The sequence below is a fragment of the Polyergus mexicanus genome, unplaced genomic scaffold (genome assembly GCF_030449975.1).
Source record: "Polyergus mexicanus isolate NDT 795.1 unplaced genomic scaffold, iyPolMexi1.0 SCAF_22, whole genome shotgun sequence".
Taxonomy (NCBI): domain Eukaryota; kingdom Metazoa; phylum Arthropoda; class Insecta; order Hymenoptera; family Formicidae; genus Polyergus; species Polyergus mexicanus.
Window position 1 is genome coordinate 2,568,403 of NW_027223342.1, and position 20,845 is coordinate 2,589,247.

A 20,845-nucleotide genomic window follows, 5' to 3' on the forward strand; every position below is an offset into this window, starting at 1 on the left:
ATTGTAAATGGAAAAGTACGATAGACATTCTAGTAGTTTATGCATAGTATTATGATAATAAAGAGATGTGACAAGTATAATTTTCTTTATTTCATTACCAACAGTATTCTTACATCATGCCGAAACAATGTATAGTATCTATATTGTATTATAATTGTGTATAATCGTTAATAATGATGTGATAGCAGAAAAGAGTCTGTAATAGGCGAGTTTTGGTAGATGTATGAATAATTTTTTGTTCGATAATTCGAATTCGTTTCTGATGCGTTACTTATGTAGCTGAACAATGTAGAAGAGATATTTCGATGTAGCGAGTTTAAATTTTTTTTTTATTTTTATTTTTTTTTGCGCTTTTATAACTGGAACAAACGTTTCACATTCAACATGTTAATTGTCAGTCACGCGCGATAAAAGAATTTTATCCGTTCAATCTTCGGCTAAATAAAATAAAATATATGCATATCATGCAAATATGTTGATATAGAGAAATCAAATTAATTAAACTTTTTATACATTATATAATACGCATATACACACTCTCCCTTTCTACATTTTATTATTAATTATTATACTCTCTAAATTAATTATTTTCAATCACGATACACATTTATTTAGCTTTTGATTTTTTGAAAGAGTGTGAAATATACGCAAGACATAGATCGTCGTGGTAAATCGGACCACACCTCAGTTATGATCGGTAGGTCGATTTTATTGCGTAGTGCGTCTATATATAGATTGTCGTGGAGAGTCTCGCCGGAAACGAATTCGGAACTATCGATTTTCTCCAAGTCTTCTTTGGCCGTACTTTTCGGTGCCTTAAGTTCCTTCTACTTCGAGGCATAGCGATACTACCGATACTACTACGACGGGAAAACAATTCCTTTTGCCATCACGGGGGACCCGATTAATTCGAAGAGTCCCCCCCCCCCCCCCCGATTAATAACGTCTCGGACAGCGCGAAACGGCGCCAAGTTTTTCGATCGCTCTATACCCGGATCTCGTTCCTCTGAATCTCTCCTGGAATTACTCCCAAACAATTGCTTACGGACATTTTATACCCGAAACGAACATTTCGTTTTTCCGGTGTGCTCGAAACACAAAACGTTCGATCGACATATACGTCAAAATTTGCGACTTCCATTAAAGTTAATGGCTTTAGGTAATAACGGGGCGAATCAAACGCTCCGTCAAACGAGAGTACAAAAAAATATAGAGAATGGCTCTTCCTTTCTAAATAATTGGACGACAATAATCGTCGCCGAGAGTCAGCTCGACGAGTGCGAAAAATCGGAGCGCGGTGTAAAATGGCCCTTTGTTGATGAGTTTGGTCGGAATTAGACACGTCAGTTCATTTCTTTTATCAGTAATTCTTTAGGCGAGCGTGAGGCTACAGAAGGAATCACAGAGAGCAACATTCTCGATCGAAAGACGACGCGACGACGTAACACGCCATTCGGCGCAACGATACCGTCGGCGGTGTACGATTTCTCCGCGCTGTCCGCTTCGCGTGCGCGAATTAGTAATGTTGCTGTTTCCTCAGCAATGATATGCATAGAAGATCGAGGCGGGAAGCCAGAGCAAGCTTGGCCCGTACAGGCGCATCGCCGCGCCGACCCCGTTCCTACCGGGCCGTTTGCGCTTGGATTTCGACTTGGCTCGCCGTTTTCGCGAGTAGATCGCGTTTGTGGCGTTGGTGGGCGACTCGATGTTGCAATAGCTCAGGTCGCAGCAACTTATGCAGATCTGAAACGAAATAACCGAATTTATTTCACCCGGTTCCGTCGACATTTCTCTTTTTTTTTTTTTTTTTGTATTTTCGTTTCTCCGTCTCATTCTGTTGCCTCGAGATTGTTCGAGAGACCTCCTCCCCCCCGGGTACACGACAAAATTCGCTATTTCGCACCTGCTGCGTGTCCATGGGAATGCAACCGACCAATCCTGGCCCGCATTCCTCGCTGCTAACACAAGCCTTGCTTACCTAGAACAGGAGGAAGCGGTGATAGCGCGCGAATGAAGGCGATAATAGAGATTTCGGCGCGTAACGAAATTTTTGAACCTTGCCATCGGAACTGCATGACCATTCGCGTAGTCTGAGAAATGTAAGGATGACAAAGATCTTTTTTAAATGGTTAGCGAGAACGTGACGGCGACAAGACTCTTTATTCCACGCTTACCACTCTTTATTAACCTTAATTTTAATTTTAAAGAATTGGGAGAAAAATTTACTCACGCTAATCGCGTAGTTAGCACTGTCGCATCGGTAACGCGCGACAGTGCGTTAAATTATCCCGTATTATCGTCAGACGTTGAAACGTGGAAAGTTCCATCAAAGCTCATCTGTTGGTACATGGACCGGACTCGAGAAGCGCTTAAGCTCGAGAGGGTCATCCATCTCGGCGTCCAGACCCAAATCCGTTCGCGTAACTTCGTTCATTAATAGCCCGAAAATCGATTATCTTTCTAATGTCAATCAATTAGCCATACGATAATCTTACGATAATTGGTTTTATTTAACCACGGTATATATACCGTCGTTGGACAATAACGAAATTTACTCCAATCGTGAGGATCGATGGTTTATTATTACTGGTTAATGTTTCTTTTTCTTCTCTCATTGTTTGTTTATTATATTCTCGTTTCAAGAGTGTTGTTGACTCTGACAAACGCAACATTCGTAACTACTGTTCAATTTGCTGAATTGTGACGTTAAAATAGAGGAAATGTATCTGCGAGAAATAACTTATATTTTTTTTTTGTATATTAAAAGTAGAAAATTTATATAAAAATAATTACAAATTTTAAAAAAATTTACCTTCAGTTGTACGTATACAAAAATAATGCATCGTTATGAATGCCGGGTATGTATATAGCTTTTTATAGAAAACATTTTGCAAATATATATTTTGTAGTCTCGGAGATATTCAGCTTTAAAATGAAATATGTCGAGGGATCGAGGAGAGCTATCGTCTCTCCATTCACGATAAGGTACATATTATAAAAATATAGGCATCTCTCGCTATGAGCTATTCGACAATATATATATATATATATATATTTCATAAATTTCATATATATATATATATATATATATATATATATATATATATATAAAATTTATGAAAATTCTGAGGAGGTATTATAGTTACGAGCGTGCGTTTGCGCAATGTATCGCTAACAGAGTAAATGAAAAAAAAAAAAATATGCTTGCCAAGACGCTATTTCCCCGGCTGTCCAGAATGTGCATCGATTGACAGAAATCACGACCGCCTGCCGGACACGGCGTATCTATCGCCCATTCGTTGCACATCTGCAAGAATAGAAATAGCAGCAATCTCGATGCAAAGTTTTCATATAAGAATCAGAATTTCTTGTATTGCCAATATCGTCAACCGCGTATTTTTCTTTGTACGAAAAAAAAAAAGAAAGAAAGAAAGAAAAAAAAACAAATTACGAAAATTTCCTCTCATGACGATGTCAACGTAAAAGACATAATTGCAAATGTAAAAGATAAAATTTTTATTCCTTTCATATTTTTTTAATAATTATCACAAATTAATATTTTTCCCAATTAAAAATAATTATTTAATGTGTGAGAAAATATATTTTCCACCGAGTTTGTTTTATTAATCTCGCAAAATTCCAATTCAATATTCCGTAGTTCGCGAATTAATGATCAGTACATTAAATCGCGGCGCATTTCTGCAAAGAAAAGGACGATAAGTGAAAGGAGGATGGCGGGGGGGGGGGAGGGGGGGGGGTTAAAGATAAGTTCGAAACTATTACTGCGAAAGAGAAGAAGCGGAACGTAATAAGGGGAATTTAGAATAAATCGAAATCGATGGCGGAACAATCTACAGAGTTCTGCAAAATTGCGACTGGACCCGGTACGATAGGGCCATTACGGGAGACTCTTAAGGGAACGTTTAATGGAATCGTCGATATACCTGGTTATCGCTGACGTTGACACAAGTGTAGCACGTTAGACCTGCAACAGAAAGCGTCGGGCTGAGTAAGTGCGTCAATTGGGACAATCGGGACGAGATGAAGACACGTTAACTCTTAATTGCATCGTCATGCTTCCGTAGAGAGATACGGGAATTCTATTTGGGGAGAAAGAAAATTAAACGGAACCGCCACATTCAAAGATTAAACGGGTTTAGAACGTCCAAGAGTTTAACAAGCCGGACTATCGAGTTTTAATAGTTTGCCAGAAAAGGACTTTGCGACAACTCTATCGGAATGGAACAATACCAACTTATGCGGAACTTAATTTCGTTAACGCGAAGTTGCGACGGCCGTGATTTTATCGTGGCCGATAAAGGAGAAACTTTTGCAAGGGCGGATTGTACACGTGGGAGATGCCGGCAACATGTCATTGACAGAGAAAGGGTTGCGGTACATGTGCGAAGTTGGTAGAAAGGATAAGCGGTAGGTCGGGGGAGATTAGTGGCGTTCGATCGCAGGATCGGCGGAGCCGGGACAAACTCGAGTTAGCCCGAGTAAATCATAGTTTTCGTTCGACTCTTTTCTCCCTATCCATCCCCTCCCCTCTCTTTCCCTCTTCGCCCTCTCCTCTATTCCACCGATCTACCCTCTATCTACCCTCTAACCGTTCCCGTTCATTTTTCTCGACGATCCGGCGCTCCCGATACTCACGGTAGATGTCTTCCTCGTCCGCGCTGACGCCCTTCGGGTCCTCCCGCCGCTTCGCTTCCTCCTTTTCGTTTTCGTTTCCGTTTCCGGAGAGGACGTTTCTGCCGCAAGTTTCCGCAGCCAGAAGCAGCCCGACCATCACCCACGTGATCATTCCTCACATCTCTGGAACGACAGAAATGGGGTCGCGCATTACGTAAGTGACATCGACGGAACATTAGAGAACGCCAATTACTCGGGAGGAGAAGGAGGGGGGGGGGAGGGGGGAAGTATTAGAATCAGTGGGAGAAAAACGCGCGCGGATCCAACGTGAATTTTAATTCTGATCGATCATGCCGTAGCGCGGATATCTTCTCTCGGGAGAGAAATGATAAAGGGTAACTTTATAGTTTGGAAATTTTTGTCATATATTTTGTTATATTATATATATATATATATATATATATATATATATATATTAATAAGTGATAGGAATTTTTACATATATATTTATTTTGCTATTATACAGGGTGTCCCCAATTTAAATGGCAAAACTTTAAGAGCGTGTAGGAGAGCGAAAAACTAAGACAAAAAGTCCTTTAGACGTTTGCTCGTTTTTGCTCCATTTTAGAGAAAATCGCAAAAATTCAATCTCTCATTGTCAGTCGATGTCTCTTGAGTCGATCGGCACCGAATAAACTTTCCGCTTCAAGGTTCCTTACATATGTAAACACTTGATATTATCCTTTACGATGCCAATCGATTCAAGAGAGCAATTAAGAGACCGAATCATAGACGCAGGGTACCAAATATCACTAGAACAATGTCTAGTTGCAATTAATGAGGTCAGTGCTAGATGTAATGCTCGCATTGGCTGCAAGATGGCAACATTTTGAACAATATCTGCATTAAATAGATGATAACGTAAATAAAATGTAAATAAATAAGTAAAAAAACGAAAACTTGTTTTGTTTCTTTTTTTTGTGATTTTCTCGAAAATGGAGCAAAAACGAGCAAACCTCTAAAGGACTTTCTGTCTTAGCTTTTCGGTCCCCTACACGCTCTTGATGTTTTGCCATTTAAATTGGGGACATCCTGTACCATATATTAATTTTTCTACAAATTTATGTTATATTTTCGAATTTGAACATGTCTCGGGAATGAAGATACATAAAAACTGTGAACACATTCTTTCCTTGGCGAGCAAATTCGACGATGGATGTTGGTATTCGGATTCGGAATTGCGAAAGCAACGGGAGACGTAACGAGAACGGCTGATTTAAAGTGTCGTCCCCGTCGGCGAGAATCTGCCGTTTGCGTACATGTCGACCAACGGATAGTCTCTGTTTCGGGTGGATGTACGTACATACCGATACTGGGATGTCGATGCGAGCCCCGATTCTGGGACATGGGCGACCCACCTATCGGCCGACGTCAGTTCCGTGCGCCGTATTAGGGTCTCGACGAGTCAATGGATCGAACGTTGGACCTTTCGAGGTAGATAAGGTCGTGTCGTAGCTTTTCCCCCCTCCCCCCTCGCCCGAGTCCGTTATAAGAAACGCTCTCGCGATGACAGGCAACTCCTAATCGAAGTAATTAATTCTGAACTGCATGATTGGGGTCTGACAATCACTTTCCAATTTCAGCGTAAATTGGAAATTATTAAAATTATTATTATTTTTTCCATCACTTCGGTATGGGTAAGAGAGTTAAATTTTTATAATAAAGCATTAGCTTTATATTATTATAAGATGTAGAGAATCTGTCATTCAATTATTAAATTATTTTTTATTACTTTTATTACTTAATTATTTATTATTTTTATTACTCAATAATTTATTAATTATTTTTTATTACTTTTATTAGTCAATTATTAAATATTATTTTATGTATATATATATTCAATTATTATTATGTATGTATATACATTTATATAAGTTTACATTATCCATTTGTCATACTAATATAATCTCTCATTCTAAGAGGAACGATTAAATAGTAGTTTGAATAGAGCTGTTAAGAAGCAATCATAACTTTTTGCCGACAGCAACTTTAGGAATGATACAGTAATTGCATCTCGCAAAAAGATGTCGTAAAACATAAAAGTTGATATATATAATTATATCTAATTTATGCCAGTTTTCAGCTCGATTGCTTTACGCACTTGTATTTTAATTCATACTTGTAATAGAACTCGGCTCGCCCGCTATAATGTCACCGTATATTTCCTTGCTTATGTTCACTTTTGAATATTCTCGAGAGCTTGAACTCTCTTAAACGAAGTTGTTAATTACACACTTACTAACTTTGCTTTTATCCATGCTCCACTTATCCGTGAAGTTTGGCGCTGGATGATATATATATACATATATAATGCACTGTATTTTTCTTTCTCCGTCGTTTCGCGACATCACGGAAGGAATATAAGTTTGTGGCAAAATTTTTGTGGCGTTTTTCTCATCCGAGAACTCGTCCCGAGTTTACCTTTTCTCAGCTCTGTTTTAATTAGTTCGAGTAGCTGATGGAAAATGCGTGCAAAGTAGACTGCGCGAGGTAGACTTTACGCGATATGCGATACACTCGATTCTTTTAATATACGCGATATATTTTAATTAAAAATCATAGACTATTCAACATCTCGTTTGCTTAAAGTAATACTGTGGAAATAAAGCGAAAGATTTATATTTGCTTTAATGATGAGACGCATGTCAAATCTCCTCCGCTCGTGTTGCTTTACCGCTCACGATTTTCATTATTCAGGACGGAGGGAAGTGACGGATTTCATCGAGAGCGCTTCGAGGCCCATAACTCGGATGCAGCTTTGTAAATGTATATAGTCGCGGCACCGCGCCTTCAATCTTCGCATAAGTTTTCGCCGTTTATGCAAAATAAGCATGCATCGAGATAAGAAAATCACTTTATGGAAAATGGCGTGCGTCGCACGTGGAAATACATGTCACGAAACACCTGTCGCGCAAAACTTTTTCGCGAGCGTGGCACAGCACCGAGTTTGACAAAGCCCCGCAATTTTTATTGGCCCTGTCTCTCTGACAACGCGAATACCTTTCCTCTCTCATATCGACGTATAATGCTATTGTCCTGTCTGATATATGTATATCGTATATTCATGTATTTTCACGGTCGTGATTGAAATTTTATCGCGTAATATACTGTTTAAAATTTAAGTAATTAACTTTCGCTCAAAGTGAATTGTCTATCGATGGAATAGAATCGCGTAAAATTTCTATCGATCAAATTTCAGATCGCCGGGACGCTAATGATTTCAGCAAGTCCTGTAAACGGGACGTTGATCGAGTAGTTATGTATATCGCCATGCGCGTTATACATGTTTGGCTTTTGATCGAGTATAAACGCATTTGGCGTATCGGATTACGGAGGATGCATCATTAATTCTAGAAAATGTAGCTTCCGTTCTAAGCGCAGATTTTCAAATGGTTTAAAATTCGTAATACAATGCGCATCATAATCCGATGAATTATCGGAGAATAAATAGATCAGAAGCGGAAATAAATAAAAGCGCAAACCCCTGTGTTAATCGTGTTATAGAGTTACGCTCATCGACCTTCGAGCAAATCCCCGCCGTACAATCATCACGCGTATATATTTAATTACTGGTCAAATCAATTAAAATAGACTAATCGACGAAATTATCGATGGCGTTTCATCTCATCTCATCTCATCTCGCGCGAAAGCTATCGACGGGGAATACTTTTTTTTTCCATAAAAACAAATGCCAATTTAATTCCGCATCAATCATGGCGGCCCCGGCGTCCTCGAACTCACGATTATCTTAAAGGGGAACTATCGTTGAAGAGGCAATTTTTCAAGAATATCTTCGAGAAGACGTTAAAAATATTGTCTTATACGTAAGTAACCAAACGGCCCGAGCAATACTAATTTACACAATTTTAATAACGATTACAATATTTTAGAAATAGTTTGCCTCGTAAATTCAAAACATACAGGTAATAAAATTAATATATGTAATAAAGATTCTGATTATTATCGTGCAAAAATTTTCAGATTAAATATTTATGTAAAGTTTCGCATTCGAGAAAATATAAGGAAGAAATAAATGAAACTATTTCAATTAAATTTAATTAATTCCATTTAATTATTTTAATTAAAACATTACATCTTTACAAGCGAATTTTAACGAAATTACGTAGAGGAGGTGTTTTATATTGTATAAAACGAATATTCTCCCGATGTAAAATGATCGAAACGAATGGACGTTTCAATTGTCCCTGTGAATAAATGAATATGGGTAAAGTTTTGCGTGCAAGAAACACACGAGAGGACAGAATCCCGGACGAAAATGTAATTATCGCGTCGATAATGCAAGAACGCTATTTAAATTATTCACCGATTAAGCGCGACAAGCAAAGTCGCGCGCTTGGACATAATTCCGGATCTTCTGATTATCCTATCCTAAATAATACCCGGCGTACATTTTCAGCGTGTTTTCTAAACATTCGTAGCAATGGATCGGGATAATTATAAACTCGCGAACCGTCTTGTCCAAAGTTACCGCCGCAATCCCGGATATAGATGGATATTAGGCTTATCGGATGAATAGATTTACGCTCTGCTCCATAAGTGCGACGGAAATTGAAGGAAAACAGATCGATGGTAATCCCGTGTTGAATTTTGTACGCTTTTAACGCGTTGTGATAATATTACGTTAGATGTACGTTTCGTGCCGTACAGTGCTAAGCGTTATGCGAGAGATCCTCTTTAATCCGAAAGAGCCGCGAGTGAATTTTCATATACAATTTCAATATTTCAACACAGTCCTTGACACATTTGTCCGACAATTTTATATACACATACTGACTTTATTATATAATAAATATAATAATAATAATAATAAATATAATATAATATTATTATTATATTGAAAGATATATACAATATGATGCACGCGATGTAATGCCCCTTTCATAAACTTTTATATTCGCAGCTATTTTATATGGCGCGCATTTTTTATCTGTTTAGGGTGGCGGCTACACGCTCGAAGATTTCAAGCGGGCTTCATTTATAGAATGATCGCGATCCGGGTTGGCGAAACACAAAGGGTAAGTAACAAAGTGTATTTGCACGTTTGCGTTTGTCGATGAATCTCGCGCCGGTATCGCGAGTTCGTCAAAGCGATTTGCCATCTATTGTTTATCCGGTGGTCGCGACTGACGGGCAGTGGCCGGGCATGCTTTTCCACCTCTGCGAAAGAGAGAGAACGACGTAACAATCCAGCGACTTTTCCGAGGGACACGATGTTCCGGGTCAAGAGTCGACCGGATCTCTCTTGTTATTTATTCGATGAGAGTTGGAGACGCGTTTCGCCGAGTTTCGCGGTAATCCTGGCTGTAGGCAAGCCACGGAGACACTCGGCGACGAGGGTAAAGCGACGGTGGAACGTGGGTTAAAGCGCGGCAAATGGATTCGGACCAGCGAGGGCCTACGATGAATATAATATATCGTATTTCCGATCGGAGAGAAATATGTTTACGAAAACATATAAATTATATAAATTGCTCTTTATGCGAAAGGGAAAACGAAATTTTACGTTCGAAGGAATTTGAAGTTTTTTTCATAAAAGTTTGATATATGTGCTCACCATTATCACCATTTTTTTTTTTTTTTTAGCACACGTTGATTTATCGATCACGGTTGAGATTTGTTGGCTGTATCGAGGCAACGGTCGCAATAATAAATGAATAATTTTCGACATTCTCGCGAGAATTGCCAATTAATGAGAAAATAATTTTTCTCACAATTTTCCCATTAATTGGCAATTAGCTTTCGCGACGTCGCAAACGCTAAGAGCTATAAACCTAACGAGATTCCTTTCTTTATAAAGTGTCAGATTTAGAAGATTTGAAAAATGATCGCGTACGATGTTGGGGAAAACGCGATTCGCTTTTAAACCGATCTGAAAATGTGCGAAAGTGAAGGCGGAACCGGAAGGACGGATGGTGGAGGATCGAAGTAAAAGCCGAAAGTGTGAGGTCGCGCTCTGGTGGTAACGTGGAAACGCTCGTACTAGATGGAAAGGGTCATTTCACGGGTTGGAAAAGTATATGCGGTTGACGAACGAGGACGCGCTGCTTTATTAAATATGGAAACTCACGACCCGTGCACCCGTTACACCGAAATACACTTCTCGCACCTACGTCCGTACGCGTGTACGTATATTCATGCGTGGGGTGTACGCGAGAGAGTAACGAGAATGGAAACGTGATGGAACGGTATCCTTCCTTCCTTCCTTCCGAATCTCCTATATTCGCACGGTGGAGAAATTTGTACGTCGCCTCCCCGGTTTTATCATGTTTCTTACACGGCCACTCATCTCCGTAAGTGCTTGACGGTGAATGACGCGGGGGTTGACAGGGAAAGGGGAACGTTCGGGAAAACGGGTCGATGATAAAGCTGCCATGCCTCCCTCCCTCCTCTTCCACCTCCTCCTCCTCCTTCTCCTTCCCTCGCCATAGGGCCATCCCTTCGATTCTTACCGAAGCCCCGCGATAGTTTGGAAAGAACCGCTTTCCGAGTAACCGCTCGAGTAACTAGGAGCGAAATTACGTTACAGCGCGAAACTCTCCCTCCGTCGAAGCTTGAAATTAAATTTGTCATAGCTGATTATATCGAATTTGCCGTCTATATTGTTATAGACGGTGACCGAGGAGGAACTCGATCGAATCTCGTGGTAAGGAAAATTCTATTCTCTCGGTGTTTCCTCCAGCTTCCGGTTTGCGCACGTGGATACACGTTGTTGTTCACTTGGCGTTCTCTGGACGGAGAGGGAGAATCTTTTTCCGTATCCCTTCGTTACTCGAATGGGGTCTCGGGCATTTCGAGAACGCAGGGATGCTCGTTCTTTCGCGAATGTATTCCGAACGGTCGTTCGAGAATCCGAAAGCGGAGCGTACGGAACGCGCGTACTGATTGCGCGATGCGATCGCAGGATCCACAGGAAATGGAGCGCTGTAAATTGTGTGCCAACAGCAATTCAGCTCTAAAATGTCGGAAATGCAGTCGATTTATTTGTGAAAAGTACACCCGCGCATTACGCTCTGCAATCTACACCCCGCTTGTCTATTAACACTGCATTTTAGTCGGAAATACCTTTCTATGTGTATTTTGGTAAATTTATTTTTATTAATCAAATAAGACTCTTTTAAATTTCATATTATACACCTCTTTCAACGACACGCATATTCTATAAATCTGTAATTAATGTCCGACGTAATTAAGAAGAAGTGAAAAGCTGTGCAATTACGCAGCTTTTACGAAGACCCAGAAATCTTATTTCATCGTAAACTAAAGCCGCGATAAACTTTTCGAGTTTAATGATACGTGTGTCGGAATGAACTTTTTTCTCCTTTTCACTTATCGTAGAACAAAACTATCTCCATAGAGAACAGCGCTTTGTCCGCCTTCGAAGTCACGTGAATCGGTTCGGTAAATTGAAGGAAACGTTTGAGAAATTATTTGTCTATTTCTTCTCTATTATTTCCTTTTTTTTTTTTTATTACTTTTCGTTTTTCGAAAACAGGAAGCAAGGGACTAAACGTGCTAAGAAACTACAAACGAGACGATCGTCGTATCGATTCTCGTTGCTCGTCGCTTCTTCGAACAGAACCGCGCAAAAGTTGGAAAGAATCAAAATGCTAAAGTGGTTTGTGCCTCGATCCGAATCGACGACGCTTGTGTCCGAAAAATAAGAAAGTTTCCGATAGAATAAATAACTTTGTTCTCTTCTCCGTATACCCTTTAACATAAAATTCATTCAATGACAAATTTATATATCTTAATATATAAACAAGCCTTGAATCACTTTATTAAAATTACATAACAAATGGTTACGCGGAGTAAGTCGGTAATAAAATTCCTGGTTGATTCTCGGCTGAGGGGATTGCAAATAGCTCTGAAAGAACGAAAGGATAAATTATATTTTACGGCTAGTCAAATATAATGAATAAAGATGTATGTCGTGCGCGCGTACACGAGTTAATTTACTACCGACGAGTGTAGCTTTTCAGCTCGCTCTCCCTCTTTATAAAATTTTTCTTCTTCTTCTTTTTTTTTTTATGTAAAAGCAACGACCGAGAGTCATGCTAACGGCGATAATTATCGATCATCACTCGCGCTATTCGATTAAAAGAATAAAGACTACAGCAAACGCGAGGAGGAGAACTGACGGCCGTTTGTGTCTTTTGTTAGGTCGGAACGATCTGCAAAAAGCGCGCTATCATCGATGAAAGATTAACGATTACAATTATGAACTTGGGACGGGCTAATGTAAATTAAACGAAAAGCCGGTGTCGACGAGGGCGAATATCTGTTAGATGGCGAGTAATTTACAGAGTGTACATGGATTCGTCGTTTACCGCTACCGTACATAGTCGCTCGCAACTGCGCATTCGTCCTAACTATCACTAACCGGTACGATGTTTATGACAGTATGAATGCAAAGTTGCGGTTTACGCGAAACGACGATAATTATCGGAAAAAGTTGGGATCGTCGGGATTCGGCGAAATAGGGATGAGTAGAGCGATAGTAACGGCCGAAAATGTTACAGCCACCCAACGATCGTTGGGCGAGTATCAAGCGTCGGCGGCGGCGATACCGGTGTCTGAAACCCACTTCCAGTTTAACGCGATTGTGCAAAATCAATTACCGCGGAGTTGGCGTAATATACGAGGGAAGTTTACCGCCGAAAGTGTCCTCCTCGCCTCGGCATCGGCCCAACTTGTCGCGCACGATCCCAACCCTCTCTCGATCCTCGGGACTTTAACTCGCCAAATTATAGGCAACCTAGACTGCGCCGGCTTAACTCGCACATTCGGCTTCGCGGAACAGCCGTGGAAACAGCCACGGTGACTACGCAATTTCCGTTCTCTCTCTCTCTCTCTCTCTCTCTCTTTCTCTATATCGTTAATGCTCGGCGTATCCGCAAATTCCCTTTATTGCGGTACTTGGCCGATACGCGCCATCGGACTACGAGGACACGGAACTGACCGGGGGCAAACGATTCCGGATAGTTCGCTCTAAACGAGGTGTGTAACCAAACCGCCACGGTACCGATTTCTAGAGAATCCTCCTTAACGACGACCTCTCGTACGCCCGTGCTTTTCACATCCCGTTCGGTTAATCCTAAAAATTGGATAACATCGGTAACACCGCCGCCGCGCCGGGTTATCGAGAATATAATGGAGATCTTTTCACACTCTCTCGTCCATATTCCCCGGGTATCGCGGGTATATCTCGCTTAATGTGAATGTAAAAGCACGAATACACACAGAGAGATGTGCACGGAGCGCAAAATGTAGCCACCGAACGAAGGGACGGTTGGCAATCCATTTCGTAATTTAATTACGAGGCTGTTACAAATTTGTTTTTTTTTTTTTTTTCTTTTTTCCTTTGGAAGTCTGAGTATATTGCATACGAGGAAAGAGAAATGTCTCTTTTTACAGAGACAAGATTTGAACTTGTTCACGACAGAGGGCAAATTTATAGAACCGTAAGAACGATAACGGCAATGGACAAAAGTAATTTTTATGCCCGGAATAAAATCATCTCTTTGTCGAACAAACGCTCCCCACAATTGTTCCCATCTAGAGTATTAAATCTTGTTAGAGCTTATAAAAAATGCTAGATGACTATATCCACTTGGACTTTTCATCGCGAGCATGTTAAAAACTCGCTTTTGCGCTCATCCTCGGGATTTTTTTTTTTTTTAGCGTCACGAGCGCTTTAATACATGATATACCGCATTTAAATGTGAATTTTCATATGGCGTAATTAACGGTGATTAATTAATTATGAAAAAAATTGGATTTTTCCATATTAGTCCTACCTTTTGTTCCGTCAAATTACAAATCTTTGTTCATTCCACAAACAAATTGAATTATTATCTTCTATTTTTTTCTTTTTACGACGAAAGATTCAAATTGGCATTTTACATTGCGGTGAAATGACCGAAACTCGATTTTGGAATTTTAATTATTATATTTGCAAGCAGCATGCATTCGTTCGCGTTTTTTCCCGCGGGTTCTTTTTTTTTTTTATTATTATTATTTTGAAAAGCACGATGTATCTTTTTGGTAAACAAAGTGCGTATTCATACGATAGATTTATGTAACGATAATAATCATATTTGTGAGAAAAGTTGCAATTTCGTATCAATATCCATATCAATATCGCTGTTCCGTCGGGAATTAAAACTATTTGTTTATTGAACGCACAAATCTCGAGCCATTGTTATTCTCTAATTTTGAATTGTCTCTTGCTCATAGAACGATTGAAAATATCGTTCTCACGAAGTTGAATGCAATCCATTTCGGAATTTAATTACGAGTCTGTTACAACTTCGCTTTCGTTGCCACGAGATTTTTCCGAAAGCACGAAATATTGCATCTCTGTTTTTGCAGGCAAGAACTGAAATTTTTCCAGCCAGTCGCGAGTCATTCGTAACGTCAACAATATCGACGGAATGAGATTTTAATATCAATATTGGATTGCCGTGTAAAATTGAAAATCTCCTTCTCGTTGAACGAACGCGATAATTTATCACTTTTAATTTCAAAAATTTTCCATTATTTCTAGAAGATGGAGAATATATTTATCTTGTTTTATATCAGCGTCGACTCATTAAATAATTTAATTATAACTTACTGTTACTCTAAAAGGCTTTTGTTGTTCCTGTAATGAGCAACCTGTAAATAAATGAGTTAAGTTTCTCATACCATTTTGTTAGATGCGCGAACTCGGCGTCTTCGTCGCCTTCGAAATTCTTCGTTGCTCGTTGTCTAGCGAATGTCATCTTGATTTATCGCCATTCCCTCTTTGTCGCTTTTCTCTTACTTATATAAAGGATCGAAAATACCGTTCCGCGGTCGCGCATAGTGTCCGCTAAAGCCGTGGAAAATTTATCGCGAGTACAAGTCGCAGCGGGTCATCCTCCGCCAGTAGCAAGGGTGTTACTTTATTTCACTCTCGCTACGTCATTCCTATACTCATGTGAACGCGTGTAAGTGTAAGCGCGCATCTTTGCGCGGAGTGTCGCGGCCACAGAGTCTGCCGTAAATTCGACCGCGGGATTTCACCAGGTCCAAAGGAAAAGGGATCCGGTCCTCTTACCGGCAGCTTTAGCGAAATTATGTTATTTGATTTAAAGGACCGATAGCCAGGGGCGGGAAGCCGATGAAGTAAATTAAGCGGGCAGCAAGAACGGAAAGAGAGAGAGAGAGAAAGCAGCGGTTGTTTCTAGAAAGATTTCCTCTCTCGCGCCTCTCGATAATCCTGTCGGGGACAATGGGAAAGAAAAAAGAACGGAGCCGATAATTCAAGTACGGTGGTAGATCTCGGAAAGACAGAGAAGATCGAGAATCCCCTTTACGAGAAGAAGAGACCGTCGGAGGAGCGTCTCACCGATGCTTTTAATCGATTGCGGAAATGGAGTTTTGCCCTTCTTCCGTGTATTTTACACCTGTATATATATATATATAAAAGCTAAAGAGGCAAAGCACAAATTACTTCGTCAGAAGTAATTAAAAAGTTGGTCGGCGCGATATGATTTTTCTCCTCGCACGGATTTCTCTTCTTTCGCGACTCTTATAATCATGGCGAATCTTCTCATTTACACGCGTTGGATCGCGTCGAACTAAACGAGAGATAAAGAAGGACGAGGGAAGAGGGAGGACACGAATTTGTCCTTTGCGATTTATTTTTCGTAGGATAAAACTTGCCGGACGAACTTTCGAATAACTTATAGTCATCCCTGATAAAATATGTTTTCAAGGGATGAAATATGCCGTGGAATTTTTCTCTCCTTATGAGGTCAATCAGGTTGTCTTTCGAAAGAACGACGGGGTGCGATCAAACGGAAAGGAACAATCGGAAAGCAGAGACCTTGCTTTACAAGGTTTGTCAACGATCTCGCCGCCAACATTCGCGATTGTCAAAGTACCATGCTAGGAAAATAGAGATTGGTTCCGGAGGATGGAAAGGGCGTGCACGATTGCCTTTGACGCTGCACACCTTGCGGCGCGACACAAAACCCTTTCCGTAACTCGCGCGTCTCTGAATCTCGTCGTTTATACGTGTATAAAGGGTAGCCCTGCGAGGGACGAACGAAACACGGTACAGAGGCTGCTGCTGCGTGTCTAACCGCGTCTCTGGCTGTACCACTGTCTGTTAATACAATGCACGACACGCGCATGCTGCAACACTTTCCGCGCCGAAAGTAACACGCACGTACGCACGTTTGTTCGCATTCGCTCGCACGTTCTCGCCGTGAATCCTAGCCACCCCCTAACTGCTATCACGAAGGTAAACTACTGTGGTAATCCGGGGCGGCTATAATTTTAGGAACGTCTTTTAATTACCGATAATCTCTTTCCATCGAACTTTGGTCCGGCGGCTACTTAATTGTACGCTCTCTTTTATTTCTAACTCGTGTTTCTCTCTCTTTCTCTCTCTCTCTCTCGACTAAAGATTTGTTTCCCTCCGTCGAGCAAGTTGGTAGAAACCGCGAAAAGTTATATCGCTCCGCCGTTACTTGAATAAATATTCCTAATTTCGTACTCGTCTAATTCCGGACATACGTGAAATATTCCTAGCTTTATGCATCCCCCGTCGAGCGTTAAGAATACGTAACTGTGTGACTCTCCGCATTGTTTAATTTTCCGAGCCCGCGAAATGCGTCGGCAGGTGCTGCAGGAGGAGGAAGAAGAGGCGCTTATCTTGCGGCGTAGATTTTTTTCTTTTTTTTCTTTTTGCGTACGAGCACGTAGAGGCTCGTAGAAGAGCGTAGTGTGTTATTCTAGCCTTATATAAATGCTAATATAAATGTATATCGCTCCCCTGGATGCGAACGATGTATCTTTGGCAAAATTACAGCTCCAGCTACAAGTGCCTTTCTCGTGCCGAGTCTCGTGTGAAAAAATTTTACATCCCTCGAATTCATTCCCGTGTCCCCCTTCCCCCTACCCTCGTGACGATAGGCCGGTCGATGATATACGTATACCGGGTGACATTATATTTTTGCGCAACCTTCTGACGCGGTATACGTGTCTCGAAAGTTTCGTCGGCGTCGTTTTCAAGTTCGATATGTGCCTCGACGACGACGACGACGACATTGATTTCGTCGAATGAGCGCTGAAAAATATGTTGACTCGCGTTCCCAATTATGTGGAATTTGCCGTCGCCGCCACCTTTAATCCCGTCTTTTTGCTCCTTCGCTTCTGCTCTCGACAATTTCTCTCTTTCGGATCTCGTCGTCGTTCGGATTTCGCTTCCGAGTCACTCGCGCGCGCGCGCGCGCGGAATCTTGTTCGCCTATATAAATGCTAATGTTATACATCGATGTGGGTTATACACGGGAGAGAGAGAGAGAGAGAGAGATCCGCGTCGAAGAAGTACTACAAATTTCGAGTAGGATGTAATCCATCTCACGGTATTGCGCACGACACTCTATGATGATCGATCGATCCCGATCCCTCCGCGATAGCTCATTAATTAATAGGTAGAATCGAGGAATGAACTGTCTCCAAATTGTGATTCAAATGAGGAATTTTCAAAGCGCGTATATTAAAAGTATTACGTAATATTTTAGCGGTCGCGTTAAAAAAAAAAAAAAATGAAAAAAAAAAGATTTACCTGAAAAATATATCTCTTTTTGAAGTCGCGAAAAATGGGTCTCGTTGAATCTCGAGGTCATATCCTTCAACCGTATCGACAGCGCTCTGCCGACGTCGCCACCAAATGCAATTTCAAAGTAAAATAGAAAAACTTTTTCGAATTATACGGAACAATTGGTGCGCGCCGAGCAATTAAATACTTTCCCAGTTCAAACTTATCGAATAAATTAAAAGCGAGGCTCTCGTTTCTCTTTTTTTTTCTCTCTCTCTATCACGGCTAAAGGAACTCTTTTTTTTTCCGATATCTCGGCGTGTAAGCTGTCGTTAAGGACGATTCTACGGAGGATATACGCGTACGCGAGGCCAGGATGATCCGGTTGCTTCGGATGCCAAGCGTGTGTTGGATTTCGCGCCAAATGCGCTGGCTTAGGCGGCGTGCATCCATTTACCAGCGTTCGTGATCCCAGTCGACGCGATCCGAAGGCTTGAAAAATGACTAGCGATAAAATCTGCCGAGCGATGGTTCGCGAAAGAAAAAAAGAAAAAAAAAGAAAAAGAAAAAGCTCTACCGAAAAATTTTGCCTCGAAAGTTTCCTCCTGCCAACTTTCGCCGACGTACTTGATACGCCGGACACAGTCGAGACGTATCGATCCATCTATTTTTGATTCGCTCGAGAAGGCTTGTTGTGGATAGAGGCTTCTCGAGAATTCTCGAGCGACCTCCAATTTTCTCGGATGGCATATCCGTCACGCGGATATTTCCGTTACGAGGGGGCGAGAACGAATCTCGTTTCCCCAAATAATGGTAGGTGCTCTGCAACTACGCAGATATATCAACGCGAGCGTTTCCGCGGTATAATGCAACTGCGGCATTTGCGCATAGCTACTTACTTGGAATATCCCAAACGCTGTGCCGAGGTGTTCATTTGTCCGCACAATCGTCGTCACGATCATTATACTCTCTCCAGCTCCTCTATGTCCGTCTGTCTTTCTCGTTCTCTCTCTCTCTCTCTCTTTTTCGCGTCACCCCCTTCTTCCTAGGCACCCCTCTCAGTTTTCCGCAATCTCGAGTCCCCCCTTCCCGCCGTGCACTACTTGCTTTTAGCTATCGAGAGAGCGTAGTAGATTGGTCCGCGCCACGCATCGTTGACACGCGTGTACGGGTGCACGCGTGCGATAGACGCGCGCGCGCATATCCCTACGCTCGATTCACTGCGAATATCCCGCGGGTCTCATCCACCACCGGGAGGCAAATGGTACGGCTCCTCCTTCCCGCGCTGCGAGGGTAAACGCATTCGCGGGGTTCGACCCACTTTGGAAGAGCGCGATTTCACGCGATCCGACCTCTAGCTGTCTTTGCCCGCTCGATCGATCGACGACTCCGATCGGCGATAGAGCCTTGTTAAGCTCGCTATGCGTGCCAATCGCGACGTCGACTCTTTCTTGGTACCGTTGCTGCTGCTGCTGCTGCTGCTGCTGCTGATGATGATGACGACGATGATGATTCCGGACGTCATATTCGATATCAACGAACGGTCGCTAATCAGTCAGCTAATTTGGAGGCCCATCATGACAGTTCGTCATTCTTCGCGCGCTCGTCATCTACCGATCGGCCCAACTCGAGCGGAGAAATATCGGCGGGGATGCTGGGGTCGGGACACGAGAGGGACCATGTGCGGCGCGCGCGCTGCTGGCGACGCAGATGCTGTGTGTGCGTTCCAAAACGCGCAAAAGGTCGCGCGTTCTCCTATGCGTTCTCGAAGGCACAGCGAGCACCGCGTCGATGATGCGTCGCGTCGGCCGGAGGCTGCGGGCCGCCCGCGGTCCAGGCTGCCGCGCGATACACTGGAGCCGACGGTGCCGAGCGCCCGGGAGAACCCGCGGGAGCCCATTCGTGGGTGAACGAAGCCCTCCGAAAATCTGCGAAGATCCTCGATTCGATACACTCGGGGTCGCGCCACCAGCGGCGTCCAAGGACACGGACCGACCACCGGGGACTACCTGTCGGACCGATCGCAGCGTCACCGCCACCGCTGTGTCAAAAAGAGTGCGCAATCTTTCGCCTCTCTCTCTCTCTTTGAAACACCGGGCTCGTTCCGCCTCCTCTCGATAAAAGTCCACGATAAAGGAACCGTACGCGATCGTTTCCTTTCCCTTCTTCTTCTTCTTCTTCTTCTTTTCTTCTTTTTTTTTTTTTATCCTTGTCGAGCGCGGCATGATCACTTACGTGCTTTTAACAGGCGGAAAATTGAAAGAGGATAGTTTCGCTCGGTTTATACGCGCGAGAACGTACTAAATTGACGATTTCTCTAAGCTCGAAATCAGGGATTACACCGTCCGTTGTCGTCGTAATACTACGGTCACGGAGCATTAAACTCGCATTGAAACAACGGTGCATTGATTTTGGATTATGAATGTTACACGGTGGACACTCGGCAATGGGCGACACGCTGATGCGAGATAAACTCTCGTGGCGAGGAAGAAAGCATCGCGTTTGTAAAATAAAACATATTTCATCGCGCCTTTTTACATATAAATTCGCATCGAA

At 42.1% G+C, this 20,845-nt stretch overlaps 2 protein-coding genes across 3 annotated transcripts in view; one reads left to right on the forward strand and one right to left on the reverse strand.

Annotated features, from left to right (window-relative positions):
- Positions 1–20,845, forward strand: part of LOC138942404 (zinc finger protein castor homolog 1) — a 174,561-nt gene that overhangs the window by 1,077 nt on the left and 152,639 nt on the right. Inside the window, exon 3 of the mRNA XM_070312617.1 lies at positions 9,652–9,731. The gene's annotated coding sequence lies outside the window, so the exon portion shown is untranslated. The remainder of the gene's footprint in view (positions 1–9,651; positions 9,732–20,845) is intronic.
- Positions 111–20,128, reverse strand: LOC138942405 (ly6/PLAUR domain-containing protein 6B). 2 transcript variants are annotated; one of them, XM_070312620.1, is made up of 6 exons: positions 19,189–20,128; positions 4,657–4,818; positions 3,945–3,985; positions 3,209–3,307; positions 1,904–1,978; positions 112–1,743 (listed from the first exon to the last, which is right to left on the reverse strand). In XM_070312620.1, the coding sequence occupies exons 2-6, from the start codon at positions 4,805–4,807 to the stop codon at positions 1,537–1,539; spliced, it is 573 nt and encodes a 190-aa protein (XP_070168721.1). In that variant the 5' UTR covers positions 4,808–4,818; positions 19,189–20,128; the 3' UTR covers positions 112–1,536. The 2 variants fall into 2 exon arrangements, with proteins under 2 accessions (XP_070168722.1, XP_070168721.1); XM_070312621.1 differs by lacking the exon at positions 1,904–1,978 and having other exon boundaries at positions 111–1,743.